Consider the following 13,875-nt stretch of genomic DNA (forward strand, 5'->3'; position numbering starts at 1 on the left):
AGCTCTGTAGATGAGGGTTGCGTAGGCCACTTTCCTTTTCTTCACAGCCCGCTGCACCTTCCTCGTCGGCCTGCGCGGCACCTTCATTTTGGCCGCACTGCTCTGATAAGCGTTTCCTTAAAACACCGGCTCCGGGGACAGATTGACGGCCTTTTATAGAGCAGCAAGAAAATGGCTTACAATTGAAAACAGCCTTGAGTGGTTAGGCTTGACTGTTTTCACATGGGGGTTTTTTTTCTGACCTGTGGATGCAATATCTTCTCCACCTTCTACATCACTGTACTGTAGGGGGGAGCAAGGATGGTGAAGAGAATTGGGGGGGGGGGGAAAGTCCAAAACTAATAAAAATAAATAAATAATGAAAATAAATAATGAAAGGGAATTAAAATATGAACTAATTGTATTATTTGTAATTAACTAAGGGAAAAAAAACAACCCCCTTCTCTCTCAAATATATAATATATAATAATATAATATATGATTACATCTATATATTAGAATATTATAGGCCTACTTTAATGCAATTCCTCTGCCGCCCATTAGGGGGCGCACCCCGCACTAGATACTTTGGGACTAGGAAGTACCGTTGTGGCAGCAGGGCGCACAATGGCGGCGGCTAGAAGGAAACATGTACCTTCACAAGGATGTGGCTCAGCCATTATCTAAAATGGCTCATCTGCAATAAATGGCAAATGTATTACTGGATTTAATTCCTTACTTCCGTTCATCAACGCAACACTCTTCTCCACACCTCACATGTTAAAACGGGGACATTATTGTACAGTGTTGCCCTTTTCCATTGAGCAGTGGGTCTAGAGCGGAGTGTTTTGGCAACCGAGTCACCTTCTGGTCCATCATACGATTCAAAAGGCCCAGCAAGAAGCCACAACCCCATCACACACACACACACACGCACACGCACACGCACACACACACACACACACACACAGAGACCATTCACATGACCCACCCTCCCTATTTTTGTTTTCATTTTTCCTGGATTTGCGCCTTTCCGTGGAGCAGTCAGTGATTTCCACTAACTGGCGTCAAAATGCATTGTGGTGGATGGTGAACAGCTGCAGGAGGGGCTTTGTGAGATAAGGATGGTATTAGGTAAGGCCATTAGTGCCCTGTGGATTATTGTAATCCAGCCTCTCTACGCTGCCGAATCGTTTGCTCAGTTTAGAGCCACCGTAGTGTTGGTCGAAACAGGTTGCAAGATGGCTCCAAGCGCGCGTCGTTTCCTTCTGGTGCTGCTTCTGGGAGCTCACGGTAGGTTGCTTTCACTTGGTTGCTATCTGGGCTGGTGAGTCTGCGGGCGCCAATAGTTCTTTCTTGATCTCTTTTCCACCTGTGAGTTTGGAATAGTGGAATCACAACGGTGTGCAGGACCCACAGTTCATTGGCTGATGAGTACAATTCTACCCACAAAAAAGCAAAAAGTTAATGTAAATGGAGTATTTGTGATGTCAGTGATTTGAATCAGTAGTAATTTATTGAGACCTCTACAGATCTGACACAGATAGGTTCCCAAGGACTCCTAGATTTTGAGCTTGTTTTTGCGTTTTATAATGTGAAGACAGTGATCAACATAGCCTTGTATGATGGAGACCCTGTTAAACATATTAATCCAAAATATGTTTTTCCCTTCCCTTTCCCTGTTTGTCTGCTTTGCTTGCTGTCCATCTGTCTGATCAGCAACCATTAGCATCCACGCTCAGGAGGTAAGTGAATCCCTGGTTTGGTCTGGCTCTAGCCTGGAGTTTGTCCTATTGTATATTGAGATTATCGCAATGTGTGTCTTGCTTGGTGTGTGTCTTTCTGTGTGTGTATGTGTGCGCGGGCGTGCGCGGGCGTGCGCGTGCGTGTGCGTGCGTGCTTGTGTGTGTGTGTGTATGTGTGTTCATGTATGTATACAGCAGGTGGGTGTTTCCGAACCATGGAGCAGCAGGGCTTGTAAGTGTGACTGTGAAGGAGGAGAGTCTCCCACTGAGTATTCCTCCATTTTGGCTCCAGCTGGCCCCATCATGGTGCGAGGCATGGACTGCATGCCAGGTAAGAACTGGAGTAAAACCCCGTCCCCCATAGTTGCCTTTGTTTTGTGTCCACTAAAAGGACAATTTAACTCTCAAGGCTTCAGAGGTCCTCATTCTCGTAATAGGTGGATGGTATCAAAATATCTGCAAGAGCAAGGAAGCCCAAACCCTACAGCCAGAAAAAACCCTCTTGAGGCGGGATATTCACGTAACCTTGATGAAGGACATGCAAGATGGATCCATGGATCCTTCCAAAATGGCTTGGCGAGTGATGGCGCCAAGTGGGCAGACATACTGTATAGGACAATAAGTATAGGTGTACATTGATACTGTTGCTATCAGGACCTTGACTGTATAGGGACCCACTCTTAGTAGTCTCAGTATATTATAGCTACTGATAGAGCGCACTTTATATGCTTCTCTGCGGAGAACATTATGTTGCATTGCTTCTATTGTTTACTGTTGAACATTACTATTTCACTCAATCAATCAGAGCGATAAGGTTTCTGTGTTTACAGTGTACTCCCCACAATGCATCTTCACTCATGGCCTCAGGTACAATAACTGTCCAGAAGGATGATGAGATGTTCCTGTTGATGAGATGTTCTACAGGAGTCACCATCCCTACAGGGCAAAGCTCAAGCATGTCTGGCTGTGGCTTCTCAGTGAATATGTTCATATGAAAAAGCGAACCGCATTGGGTTTTCTTTACATTTTTATATTGACAACGCCTCCATCCCTCCATCCATCCGTCCATCCCTCCCTCTGCCTGGGGAGATCTGTTTGACTCCGTGGAAGCAGGGACAGGCGAAGCGTTTCACTCGAGGGCGCCTAGAGGTCCGCCCACTTTTGGGTTTGAAGCTTGGCGTCCGTGAGAGTCCCCTACAGTACTGATGCTTCATATTTTTTATAAAGTAGTGTAGATGAGGCGACAGGAAACAATGTCAGATCAGATGCTGTGTGATCAAATACACCATCATCTTTCCACCTGGTTGAAGCATATTAATAAGGGTGTTCAAATCGGTGTGTGTGTGTGTGTGTGTGTGTGTGTGTGTGTCTGTGTGTCACCCTGAGCCCCGTGGCACAGGGAAGTGCGGCAGGCAGTGACGGTGAGGAGAAAGTGCTTCGGCAGATCATCGTATTCTTAGAACAGACACTGAGATTACAGGGCTCGGAATAGGCGACTCGCACCGCACAGCGACGGGTACAAACGGATGAGACGGAACCTACCCTGTGACAGCGTCAAGTCGCAGCCAAAAGGAAAAAAGCACCCCACTATTATCTTACTGGGTCGGGTCAGTGCTGTGGATTGTAAATGTTTCTATGATAAAATGGCTGAAAGAAACACTCTTGGCGTGGTTATTGTTTCGATTATTGTTCATGGAGACCATTGGTTGGCACAGTCCTTAGAGCAGCTCTCACCTTCGCCTGCATGCTGCTAAACAATAAAGCATCGCAGGCGATGGAAACATATTTTTTGCTGTTGTGTTTGCGACACGTCCACCGCTCATATACCCTTTTGTCGACCAGTAAAAGTCACGCCGACAAGCGAAGCCCTCGTCCACGCTCTCATCAAATTCATATCCCTGCCGTCCGAGCTGGGATCCAACAGGGAAGGGGAAGTGAAGGCGACAAAATGTTATAGGGACACAAAGATAAAACCTTTTTGGTGAGCAGCAACACGGACCATCTGTCCACCGGCCGCCCTAATGGACATCGGTGCTGATCTCCCTCTCTCTCTCTCTCTCTCTCTCTCTCTCTCTCTCTGGTGGAGAATTAAACTGGAGGATTTTAGGATGGGATATGGGTCAAACTGGGGCTGGTGGTGTACGGGGGGTGGTGGGGGATACAGAGTAGGATGGAGAGAAATGTGGGATGTTTTTTTCGGTGGGGGAATATAACGACTTACGGACGCCTCACACCGCTCTATTACCGTCACATTGCGTGCCACGGCGCGAACATGTGTTGAGTTTTTGGCCCCGCAGAGCCAGTTCGCTTACATGTTGTGTAATAATCACTAATCCAGGAAGTGCACGAGTGCCAAATGATTAAAATCGGGCTTATGATTCTCTATCTGTTAGTTATTTTCTATATGTGGTATTTAGAATATATATTTTTTTTCGTTTTGAAAAATTTTTTTTTTTAATGTTGATTATGCCTCTGCAGAGTGTCCATACCATCGTCCCCTGGGCTTCGAGGCGGGTTCTGTGAATCCAGACCAAATCACCTGCTCCAACCAGGACCAGTATACCGGCTGGTTCTCTTCCTGGGTCCCCAGCAAGGCCAGACTCAACAGCCAGGGCTTCGGGTCAGTATGAAAAACAACTAAATTATTATTATTATTATTATTATTATTATTATTATTATTATTAATAATAATAATAATAATAATAATAACAATAACAATAGTAAAAATAATAATAATAATAATAATAATAATAATAATAACAAAAAACAATTTAAAATAATAATAAATAAAATAAACTGAAAATACTATTTTGAATAGAAAACCCAAAGTTAAGTTAGTGATTAAATAGTAAATAACATTAGTCATTATTAGTTGCACCTCATGGACTATGTGTACTAAATTTATTGTAATATCTATGTCACCATATTCCACCTTTTACATGATCAACATGGAAGTTTCCACTGAAGAACGACCTAAAAGAAAGATCTGCCCTAAGCCGCAAGGCGCACAATGCCGCACATCTAGGACACGATTCAGCCTCAAGATATGGCCAAGTAACCAAAGACTAGGCCCGAGAATTTTCCATCTGTACCATCTAACCTTCTTACGAACGGGAAGGAAAAAGAAAATTGTGTCTGAATGAAATTATATCATACTTTGCAGTTTTACAAATCTGATATAAAATAAATATTGTTTGGGCACTTTTTTTCATTTATCTTTGTTTAGTTTAGTTGCACTCTCTGTTTTGAGTTGGTTTTTGTTCATTTTAGTGATCAAGATATTTGAGTGTTCCCTGCCATTACACTAAGTTAACTGTAAAACGCTCCTCATTTAACATGTTAGGGGCCCCTTCACCACCATATCTTGGGGATAACTCAAGTTTTCCAGACTGTTAATCTTTAGTCCTCTGCTTTCTAGATGTTTATTTTCTATGTGCGTGACCTTCTCTAGATGTTTAAGATAACACTTTATTGATAATCATTATTCGTCTTTTCCGCTCTCCAGTATGAGGTGAATGTAGAAAGCTCATAGAATGGCTCAAATCTGCTAAATATTTTTTGTTTTCCTCTGTTATCTTAAACTACCTGTTAAAACCACATCAGGGACGGTTCATCTTCAAAAACGAATCCAGGTTCAGAAAGTAAAATTCCACTCCGGGGTTTTGAGTCATCCATGTTGATATACTAATTAACTCGACTTCATTAATTGGACCTATGGTACAGGACCGGAGCAAAAACATGGCAGGACTTTTTACTTTCGGAACCTGGATTTATCCACCTCCTTCTCCAATGAATCCAGCCAAATAACTCCAATTAATTAATGTAGCGCTGAGCCCGCCTGCGTTTCTGTTGTTTCCAGCTGTGCGTGGCTGTCCAAGTTCCAGGACAGCAGCCAGTGGGTGCAAATCGACCTGAAGGAGGTGATGGTGGTGTCCGGCATCCTGACCCAGGGCCGTTGCGATGCAGACGAGTGGGTCACCAAGTACAGCGTCCAGTACCGCACGGATGAAAACCTCAACTGGATCTTCTACAAAGACCAGACTGGGAACAACAGGGTCAGTGGTTCTGATGGAAATCTGTATCTGCAAAAACCAATGTCCTACCAGCTTTGTAGTTGCGCGAGGGGGGCGGGGGGGCTTTTGGCTCCTGGAAGAAAAGTAATCTCATATGTTATGATTATTATTAACTGGACCTTGTGATTGATTGTCTTTAACAGTAAAATTGCTGCCTGCGAAGCAGACGTGGGCCTTCCAGGTTCTAAAAATAAAAGTATTATTTTGAGTCAGCTGTCTAGACTTGCTAAGTAGAACCCAGAGGTACAAACAATGCTTGAGCAGTCATATTTTCTGTGTAAAAACATGCAGTTAATAAAAAAATATTTAAAATGGCACTAAGGCCATTGATCTCACTAACCCCCCCATCAGTGTTTTGCAGTGCCTGGGCTATAGCCATGGAACCACATCTAGGGCCAAATTATTTGATTGATGGACAATATTTCAGGCCTAAACATGTTGTTCACAATCACGTGTTCTGCACATTTTTTGATCTTCAGCACCCTGCAATGATCCACATTAGATCAACTAAATGTCATTGGTCCATAGAGAGAAAAGGTGACCTTATACATGGATGGTTTCAGTTGAAAGCTCTGTTCCGTCAAAAGTCAAAAGTCAATGGAAAATCTTCACCTTGTCATCAGATGAAAAAAAATAAAGCTGCGCCGGACTCAAAAACCCATCCAGGTACAGTACTGTCTAGATTTTCCATTTTTGAGTCTCTCTTAAACCGGACTGTGGCCGCATCGCCTACCACTCGCCACCCAAGTGGCGCGTTCAGGGACCTCCGGCACAGAGATACAGAAGACGGGGTTGTAGAAAACCCAAGTTTATTGAGGAGAGGGGGTTTGATAGAATAAGCCCCGGAGCAGTTGGACACGGGTCATGACAGGGCTCCTCTCTCCTGAGTGAGTGTGGGGATGGGGGTTTTATCTGCTGCTCGTTAGACCAACGAACAAGCAACAGGTAGCAGCCACTCTGATCCTGGGTCCCCAATTACCTAGATCCAGCTCAGGGGTGCCTGCTCAAACCACACTATCCCCACACCACACAGACGTTTGCACATATACGTAGGATTCATTGCATCCGTGAATACATTTTTGGGGGGGGGGTTTACTCATTAAATGTGAGATAAGCCCACGATTTATCACATAAAAGTTGTGATATTAATTGTGAAAACCCACCAATATGTCTGAATCAAAGCAGTTCTGCAAAAAGAGCACATCCACCTGGATGTGAAAGACTCAATTAGGACTAACAATAGGACTGCAGAGTCATACGTTTAAGGAGGCAGTTGCTTTTTGACATTACTTTAGTAATATGGGTCTTTTCTCATAAAATAAATCAGAAATAATAACAAAAAAAAAGGTGTTACGTGTTTATGCATCTTCCCTTCATCTGACATTACATTTTGGCCGAAGATCTGAAAACATTCAGTACGACAAATATGCAGTCATGGGGGCAAAGACTTAACCATGCCACTGCACAGTAAATGGCGGTTGTTTCCATTTCCACCCTGGCACGGTGGCTCAGTGTTCATCTTCCCCCTTCTCTCCCTCTTCCGTCACTCTCTCCCCAGGTGTTTTACGGCAACTCCGACCGCTCCTCCTCCGTGCAGAACCTCTTGCGTCCGCCCATCGTGGCACGCTACATCCGCATCCTGCCGCTGGGATGGCACACACGCATCGCCCTGCGCCTGGAGCTGCTGCTCTGCATGAACAAATGCACTTGAGCCTCGTGTTGGTCAACCTGCTGTTTTAGCCTCGTGAGCCTCGTCCCCCAAAAACCCTGCGATTCCATGTCATGTGATCAGTGATGACTAACCCCCGCGTGATGAAAAAGGTCTCTGATGAGCAAAATGGACGTTTTCTTTGATGGACTTTAAACTCCTTTGTTTGGATGGAGGGTGTGTTATGTCCCTGTTAAAGGGATGACCTCTGTGTGTTGTTAAATCCTTGTTCAATCATTGGAAACGGTGTTATACTGTAGATGGTAGAATAAAAATTATTTTTACTCTGATTTGTGTTGAGCTCTTCCATTTCTGACAGCTTTACTGCGCCCTCCCCCGAAAACACCCCCCCAAAACAACTAATCTATTCTACACCTGACCTCTCATCCGGCCTCTCCTCATCCGGCCAAGTGAGTTCAAGTCCTGTCTTCCCGGTATTTTTTTTTTTTTTACCTATTCGTGAACTACGGCTGTTTTAAGCACAGTCGAGGGAATTTTTTTGTGTGTTTTTGTATTTCATTGACATTGTTTAGATGTAACCGTGTACACTGATACCAGACGATGCATGTCTTGTCCTCATGTCGTAGATTTATACTGAAATGTAGAGGTAGTGGTGTTAAGGAGCTCATGTTTTTTCTCTGTTTGGTGTATGAATCCCGATGTGTTTACTTGACGTTTGGTTTCTACGGTGCTTCGGAATTTCGAGTCCACAAAATTCACACGTTCACTCTGGAAAGTCATTCTTTGCTGTATCGTCAAACTTTCCTCCATTAAAAGAAAACAAACAAAAAAACAAAAACGAGTGCCCCATCTTGCGTCATTTGACTCATGGACTGTGTCAAAGAACCAGATGAGCTGTTTAAAAATGTACAGTAGGCTTTTATTGTAATACTTTTAAGGTTGGATGGCCATTTGAGATACACCTTATGTACACCCTGTAATACGTGGGTTAAGAGTTTATGAAAGTTGATGCTTTATGAAACACTTAGGAAACACATTCATGTCTGTGAAGCTTTGTTGTTTTGTCCCCGCCACTACAACACACACACACACACACACACACACACACACACACACACACACACACACACACACACACACACACACATACACACCTTGCTGCTGTGACCATGACGTGCTGTGAAGCTTCCACCTCCATCACCATCCTATACCTCAAGGCTCCCACAGCAGCTATTTATGTATACAATCATTATCAGCCTTTGTTTTCCATGAAGTTTGTCGTCTCCGTGGACATTTACGGTAAAACGGTGAATTAGCGAGAGAATGCATTGCAAAATAATATTGAAATACTAAAAAATGTAGCTCACTCGTCAATTTCCAACAGAACTCGCCAGAACAGCCTGACAACGTTATTGCTTCCAGTTATCCGTGCACGCTATTTTATTTTCTTTGACCTCGAATTTCACTCCCTTATCGACAATAACCCAAAAACAGACAAAAAAAAAAAGTAAAAAGCGGATGGAAACCTGAAGGGTCTAGAAATCGGTTTGGATTCCTTTCTTTCTTCCTCCCTTTTGACTTATTGTACTGGTTGAAGCCATAGATGAAGGAAGCGAGGGAGAAAGAGAGAAATGTCGAGAAAAACTGGTAGTTTAAATGTTTTTTTATCAACCATTGACAAATTAAATTCATCCCCAAACATGGTTAACCACGTTACACCGTAGAACAAAACAAAAAAAATTCTAAAAGAAACGGAAAAAAATTGTAAAACCACATTCAGATATCGAGAATGCATTTGCTGAAACATTGTAAACATGATACTGCACAAATCCACTATTTGGGGATCAGTAAAAGGCAGATCTGGGCCTAAAATGCTAGATAGGTGTATGGGTGTGATAGTGACCGCCAGAACCTAATTCAGAGTGACATGCCATGAAAATGCCTGTGATGCAACCAGGAGTACCTCCTCGCTTGGGTCTTAAACCCACTTCACACCGAATCTGACAAACGACAATGACAAACAGCAAGTTCATTAATTTCATTTTGGAAAAGCTAAGACCCAGGGATGCTTTCAAAGTTTTCAACTCATGGAACTGGGCTTATAATGAAATAAATGAGTCCATATCTAAAATATCGACGTTATCAACGTTAACCTTGGATGTCACCATATTCACTATCAATAAATCTCTTTTTATATCAGTGAATTGTGTGAATTTGTTAGAAAAAAAATTTTCTTTGCAAACATTATATGAAGGGAATTTTCTCATGGGAACTCACACTTATGGAAAATGTCCAGCTGAGCAAACTGCACGTTTGTCAATTTTCCCTGACATATTTTGTGATGCGAAACCATCAGACGGCCGCTCGGGGTTACGAAACGATTACGGATTTGGTGTGAAAGGGGCTTTAGACCTCAGCACTACAGGGCGTCGTGGGCAAAGCTGTTTTCTACTGGTAGACCTGGAACTACTCTACAAGGGGAAACACGTGGCTACGGACGACAGCGTGACTTCTACTTACATCTCTACGAGAGGAAAACACAGTGAAACGCTGTGTAAAAAAATGGAGGCATGCCGCGGGGTATGTGGTCACACTGAACACAGGTGGTGTTTCGCTGGTAAGGCCCATTTCATCTATGAAATTCGACAATAGTCCACCCACAACACCACCCAGACAAATGGGTCAGAAATATTTACTATGGCACTAGGGTGTAGTGATGTAGCAAAAACCAAAACATTTCACACTGTTTGCAACAGCAGGAAAATAATAATAATAATAATAATAATAATAATAATAATAATAATAATAATAATAATAATACCTTAGAAGCTCTCATGTGAGGAACAAACCTTATTCACTTTGGGAAATGTTTTTTTTTTACATCTTCATTGAATAAAAAAAAAACTAATAAAATGTAACGTGAAGTAACGTGAAATACTGTTATAATATTAAATTGTGATTAAAAAAAAAGAACAAGCCATTCACCATTAGATATCTCTTGTGACATATTCAATTATTAACACGTAAATATCTATGCATTTATTTTTGTGTTTATAGCTCTTATGATTACACAATAACTCTATAACACCTTTTTTGTGCTATTCCCATATAGCCTACATACTGTGTCATTTATAGCTTATATCATTGAGTTTAAAACAAATTATTATTTCATAAATTATGTGGATATAAATATTTTGTCTGCGTTATTATCAAATCTCAGATCTTGAAAAACGTTTCTCTGCCACCACTGGCAGTGGCGTCTGATGCATCGTAATAGCGTCCTTTAAGCAGTAGAGGGCAGCATAGAGTCCGGATGAGCAGTGTCTCGCTCTGTCTCTCTCTCATGAACAAGTCACATACAGCCCCGTTCTGGTCCGTACCGTGAGGCCTGTCGAGTCTTGGCCAGAGCGGTCGGCGTCGGGACACATGGGCCTTCCGAGCCGCATGGTGACGGTAGTAGGACGGGTCAGAGTCCCGTTAAAGGTGTTGTCGTCCGAGGTTTCACAGAGCGGTTTCCTTCAGGTCGTTGAGGTTGGGCATCCGGGTGCGGGAGGCGCGGGTGAAGGTGGGTCCGTTCTGGCCCGGCTTGATGCCCAGCTGTTCGGGGGTGTACTGCCCGCCCTCGGCACGCTGCAGGGCCGACACATGCCAGCTGGACTCGATCTGTCCCGGCAGCGGGTAGCTGGCCTTGCGACTCTTGGCCTGGGCCGAGCCGACGCTCACCCCCGAGTGGCCCCTGCTCTCGGCCCCGTGGCCCCGCGCTTCGGGGTAGCTGCCCTTGGAGGAGGGCGGCGGGGGGTTGGGGAGGGGCTGCTGGAAGCGCAGGTCAGGCGGGGGAGGAGGAGGAGCCTGAGCCTGGCTGGGGGAGGACGGGGAGAGGTGCAGGAGCCGGCGAAGAGACTTGAGGGGCTGGCTCTGTCGGTGGAGAGAGAAAGAACGGCTTGTGACGTGATGAGGTGGCAAAGAAGAGAGAAACAGCAGCCAAAACCCGCACTCGCACCAACAGGCTTGACCTCATCTTTCATGGCCCAAAATGCCTCGAAATGTTCTCGCGCCGCAAAAGAAAAATAACGAGGACGCATCGGCTGCTGAGCAGAGTAACTGGCCCAGATTCCTTCATCTAACTCCCTCCCCCATCAACCGGAAGGAGACACTTTCCAAGAACGCACGTCCGTTCTTTGGAGTGCTCGGTATTGATAAACGGCAAAGCCCAACGTTCCCTTCCTACGTACCTGAGAGTGCGAGTCCAGAGGCTTCTCCGGCGGCCAGTCGCTGACCCTCTCTCTCTCCCTCCCTCTGTCCCTCTCCCTCTCTCTCTCCCTCTCCCGTTCTCTCTCTCGGTCTCTGTCCCGGTCCCTGTCGCGACTCTGCTCTCGCTCCCGGTCTCGGGACCGCTCGCGGTTTTTCCTGCGGTTGCTGTGGTGGGAGGACGACTTGGAGCTCCTCTGCAGGGACAGGTGGTCCTGGCCGTTACCGGAAACCTTGCGTTTCGGACAGAGACACAGGAGCGTTACTTTTTCCTTACTCGCCAGGTGAGTTCATGGGTTGACGATGTTGGCGAGCTTAACCCCATAATCTTTTACACACAGTCCCAAACATCAACAACCAAGCATTGTCAAAACTGTCACATCACAACTCCCGGCGAGAAACTCCATGCACCAGACAAGACGCAAGCTCATCATGATAATGGGTAAAGCCGATTCGATCGACGCACGGCTGCCTCGATTGGGTGTGAGCGGCACATGAGTCTGAGTGTGATAATTCGTTGCGTTGGGGCTCGCTGTGATTACACGCGCTTTATACAGTAAAGCGCGAAGAGACGATATGGATGCCCACGCATTCGATTTTCCTTCTTCTTCAGAGGTTATCAAGCAAGCGCGTGCTCGAGAGCAGTGCCAAGCCTCCAAAAAAATCCACACTTCAAACCCGGCGAAATGAAAGTGCGACATGGAAATGGGCATGCGGCGGTGGCGTGGCGGTTAGATTACTGGTGAGGCAGGGTAGGGTGCGGGAGGCTGGTGTTGTACCATGGGCGAGGCCACTACGGGCAGGACTTTGACGGCGGCGTTGTGCTTTAAGCTATTCTTAGAGCTAAAGAGGGGGAAAAGGCTTTTCCTGATGCTTGGGTTCCTCCCGTCCTCCATGTCCGTCTGTGGAACACAGAGACGCACAAGCCGACACGCTCAAGACAGATCAGTCAGCCTCGCCTCGAGAGGTGGCCTAAGCATTTTGAATAAATCATCACTAGAGTACAGAACAGTGGCAGATCGTCATGGAGTCAGACATATTAAGAGGTGAGGGGAAAAGACAGGTTAGGGAAAACAAGAGAGTTCAGTGAGGGATAATGATATTAAACCGCAACTTACTAAGTAAAGCAACACATTGAGATGGAATTTGAATTGAAATGATTTTATAAATAATATGCCTCTAACCTATTTAGTGTTATTTATGTTAAATTGGACATATTTGCATTCATCTCCTCAAGACCTCCATTTAAGCATTTGTCACTAGCAAGTGTAAGCATTAGCATGTAGGCAGAGTGATACCAGGGATGTGAAATACCACTCTGGGCTATAATGTGGACATTATTATATGTACTTTACTTTGCTGTACTTAACTCCACTCTACAATCATCGTACTGCCCCTTTCTGTACTGCTGCTGTGGTGCTCGTTGTATTACTGCTAATATAAGCCTACTTCCAATAAAGGCCTTATATCCTCTGCAGATGAGGTTAATAAAGGCCCTGGTCAGTATTTGAGGAAATATGGTGCTTATTTAGCGCAACTACTGCTAACACTGCTAGCTAGCATTGTGTTTTTTTCACTTCTATTTTAATTTTTTTACATTTTTTTTGTCTCCATCTGACTTATTCCTTTCTTTGACTTGCACTGTTATTTGATGCTGCGACACCTGAACTTCATAATGTGTCATCTTATCATAATACAGGCAGTGAGCAGTGGTTGCCACCATTGCCCATTAACAGACAGCGGTCATTATTCAGAAATAACTGACCGCTGATTACCGCTATTGACCAATCAGAATCAAGTATTCCATAGCCATTTAATATTGGATAGTAAATAGTTAATATACATCACCAGCAAGCTGAAAACTATAAAATGCGTCATTTTATGATGTCAAGTGCAAGTAATTCCATTCTAAACCTGCGGTATCTTGTGTTTCGAGCACGGCCTTGCCCTTAACTCCAAATGTCACAAATCAGCTCGTTATCCCAGAGCGTGTTTTAATGTCCGCCAGATGACCCAGAATTGGGGACATCCGCAGGTCCTTACTATTTGGGTTTTCTTCTTCTTCTTTTTCATGGCTCTGAAGAAGCCTTGCTTTTCCTTCTCTTTGGCTGGCTCTGGAGGACTCATGACCATGGCTTCTGCAGCAGTCCTGCACACCCAA

At 44.5% G+C, this 13,875-nt stretch overlaps 2 protein-coding genes across 2 annotated transcripts in view; one reads left to right on the forward strand and one right to left on the reverse strand.

The window, feature by feature from the left end:
* Nucleotides 1-1,220: 1,220 nt before the first annotated feature.
* rs1a (retinoschisin 1a) lies at nucleotides 1,221-7,508 on the forward strand (the record flags this gene model as incomplete). Its single annotated transcript, XM_079997320.1, has 6 exons — nucleotides 1,221-1,272; nucleotides 1,699-1,724; nucleotides 1,923-2,055; nucleotides 4,203-4,344; nucleotides 5,584-5,779; nucleotides 7,356-7,508. The coding sequence occupies 6 exons, from the start codon at nucleotides 1,221-1,223 to the stop codon at nucleotides 7,506-7,508; spliced, it is 702 nt and encodes a 233-aa protein (XP_079853446.1).
* A 3,459-nt stretch (nucleotides 7,509-10,967) lies between these two features.
* Nucleotides 10,968-13,875, reverse strand: part of cdkl5 (cyclin dependent kinase like 5) — a gene marked incomplete at its 3' end in the record, with an annotated part of 43,659 nt that continues 40,751 nt past the window's right edge. The window contains exons 17-20 of the mRNA XM_079998042.1: nucleotides 13,758-13,863; nucleotides 12,455-12,616; nucleotides 11,699-11,947; nucleotides 10,968-11,381 (exon numbers count right to left, since the gene is read on the reverse strand). Coding sequence (XP_079854168.1) covers nucleotides 10,968-11,381; nucleotides 11,699-11,947; nucleotides 12,455-12,616; nucleotides 13,758-13,863 — 931 coding nt within the window. The remainder of the gene's footprint in view (nucleotides 11,382-11,698; nucleotides 11,948-12,454; nucleotides 12,617-13,757; nucleotides 13,864-13,875) is intronic.

The sequence above is a fragment of the Zeus faber genome (genome assembly GCF_960531495.2).
Source record: "Zeus faber genome assembly, chromosome: 3".
Classification (NCBI taxonomy): Eukaryota; Metazoa; Chordata; class Actinopteri; order Zeiformes; family Zeidae; genus Zeus; species Zeus faber.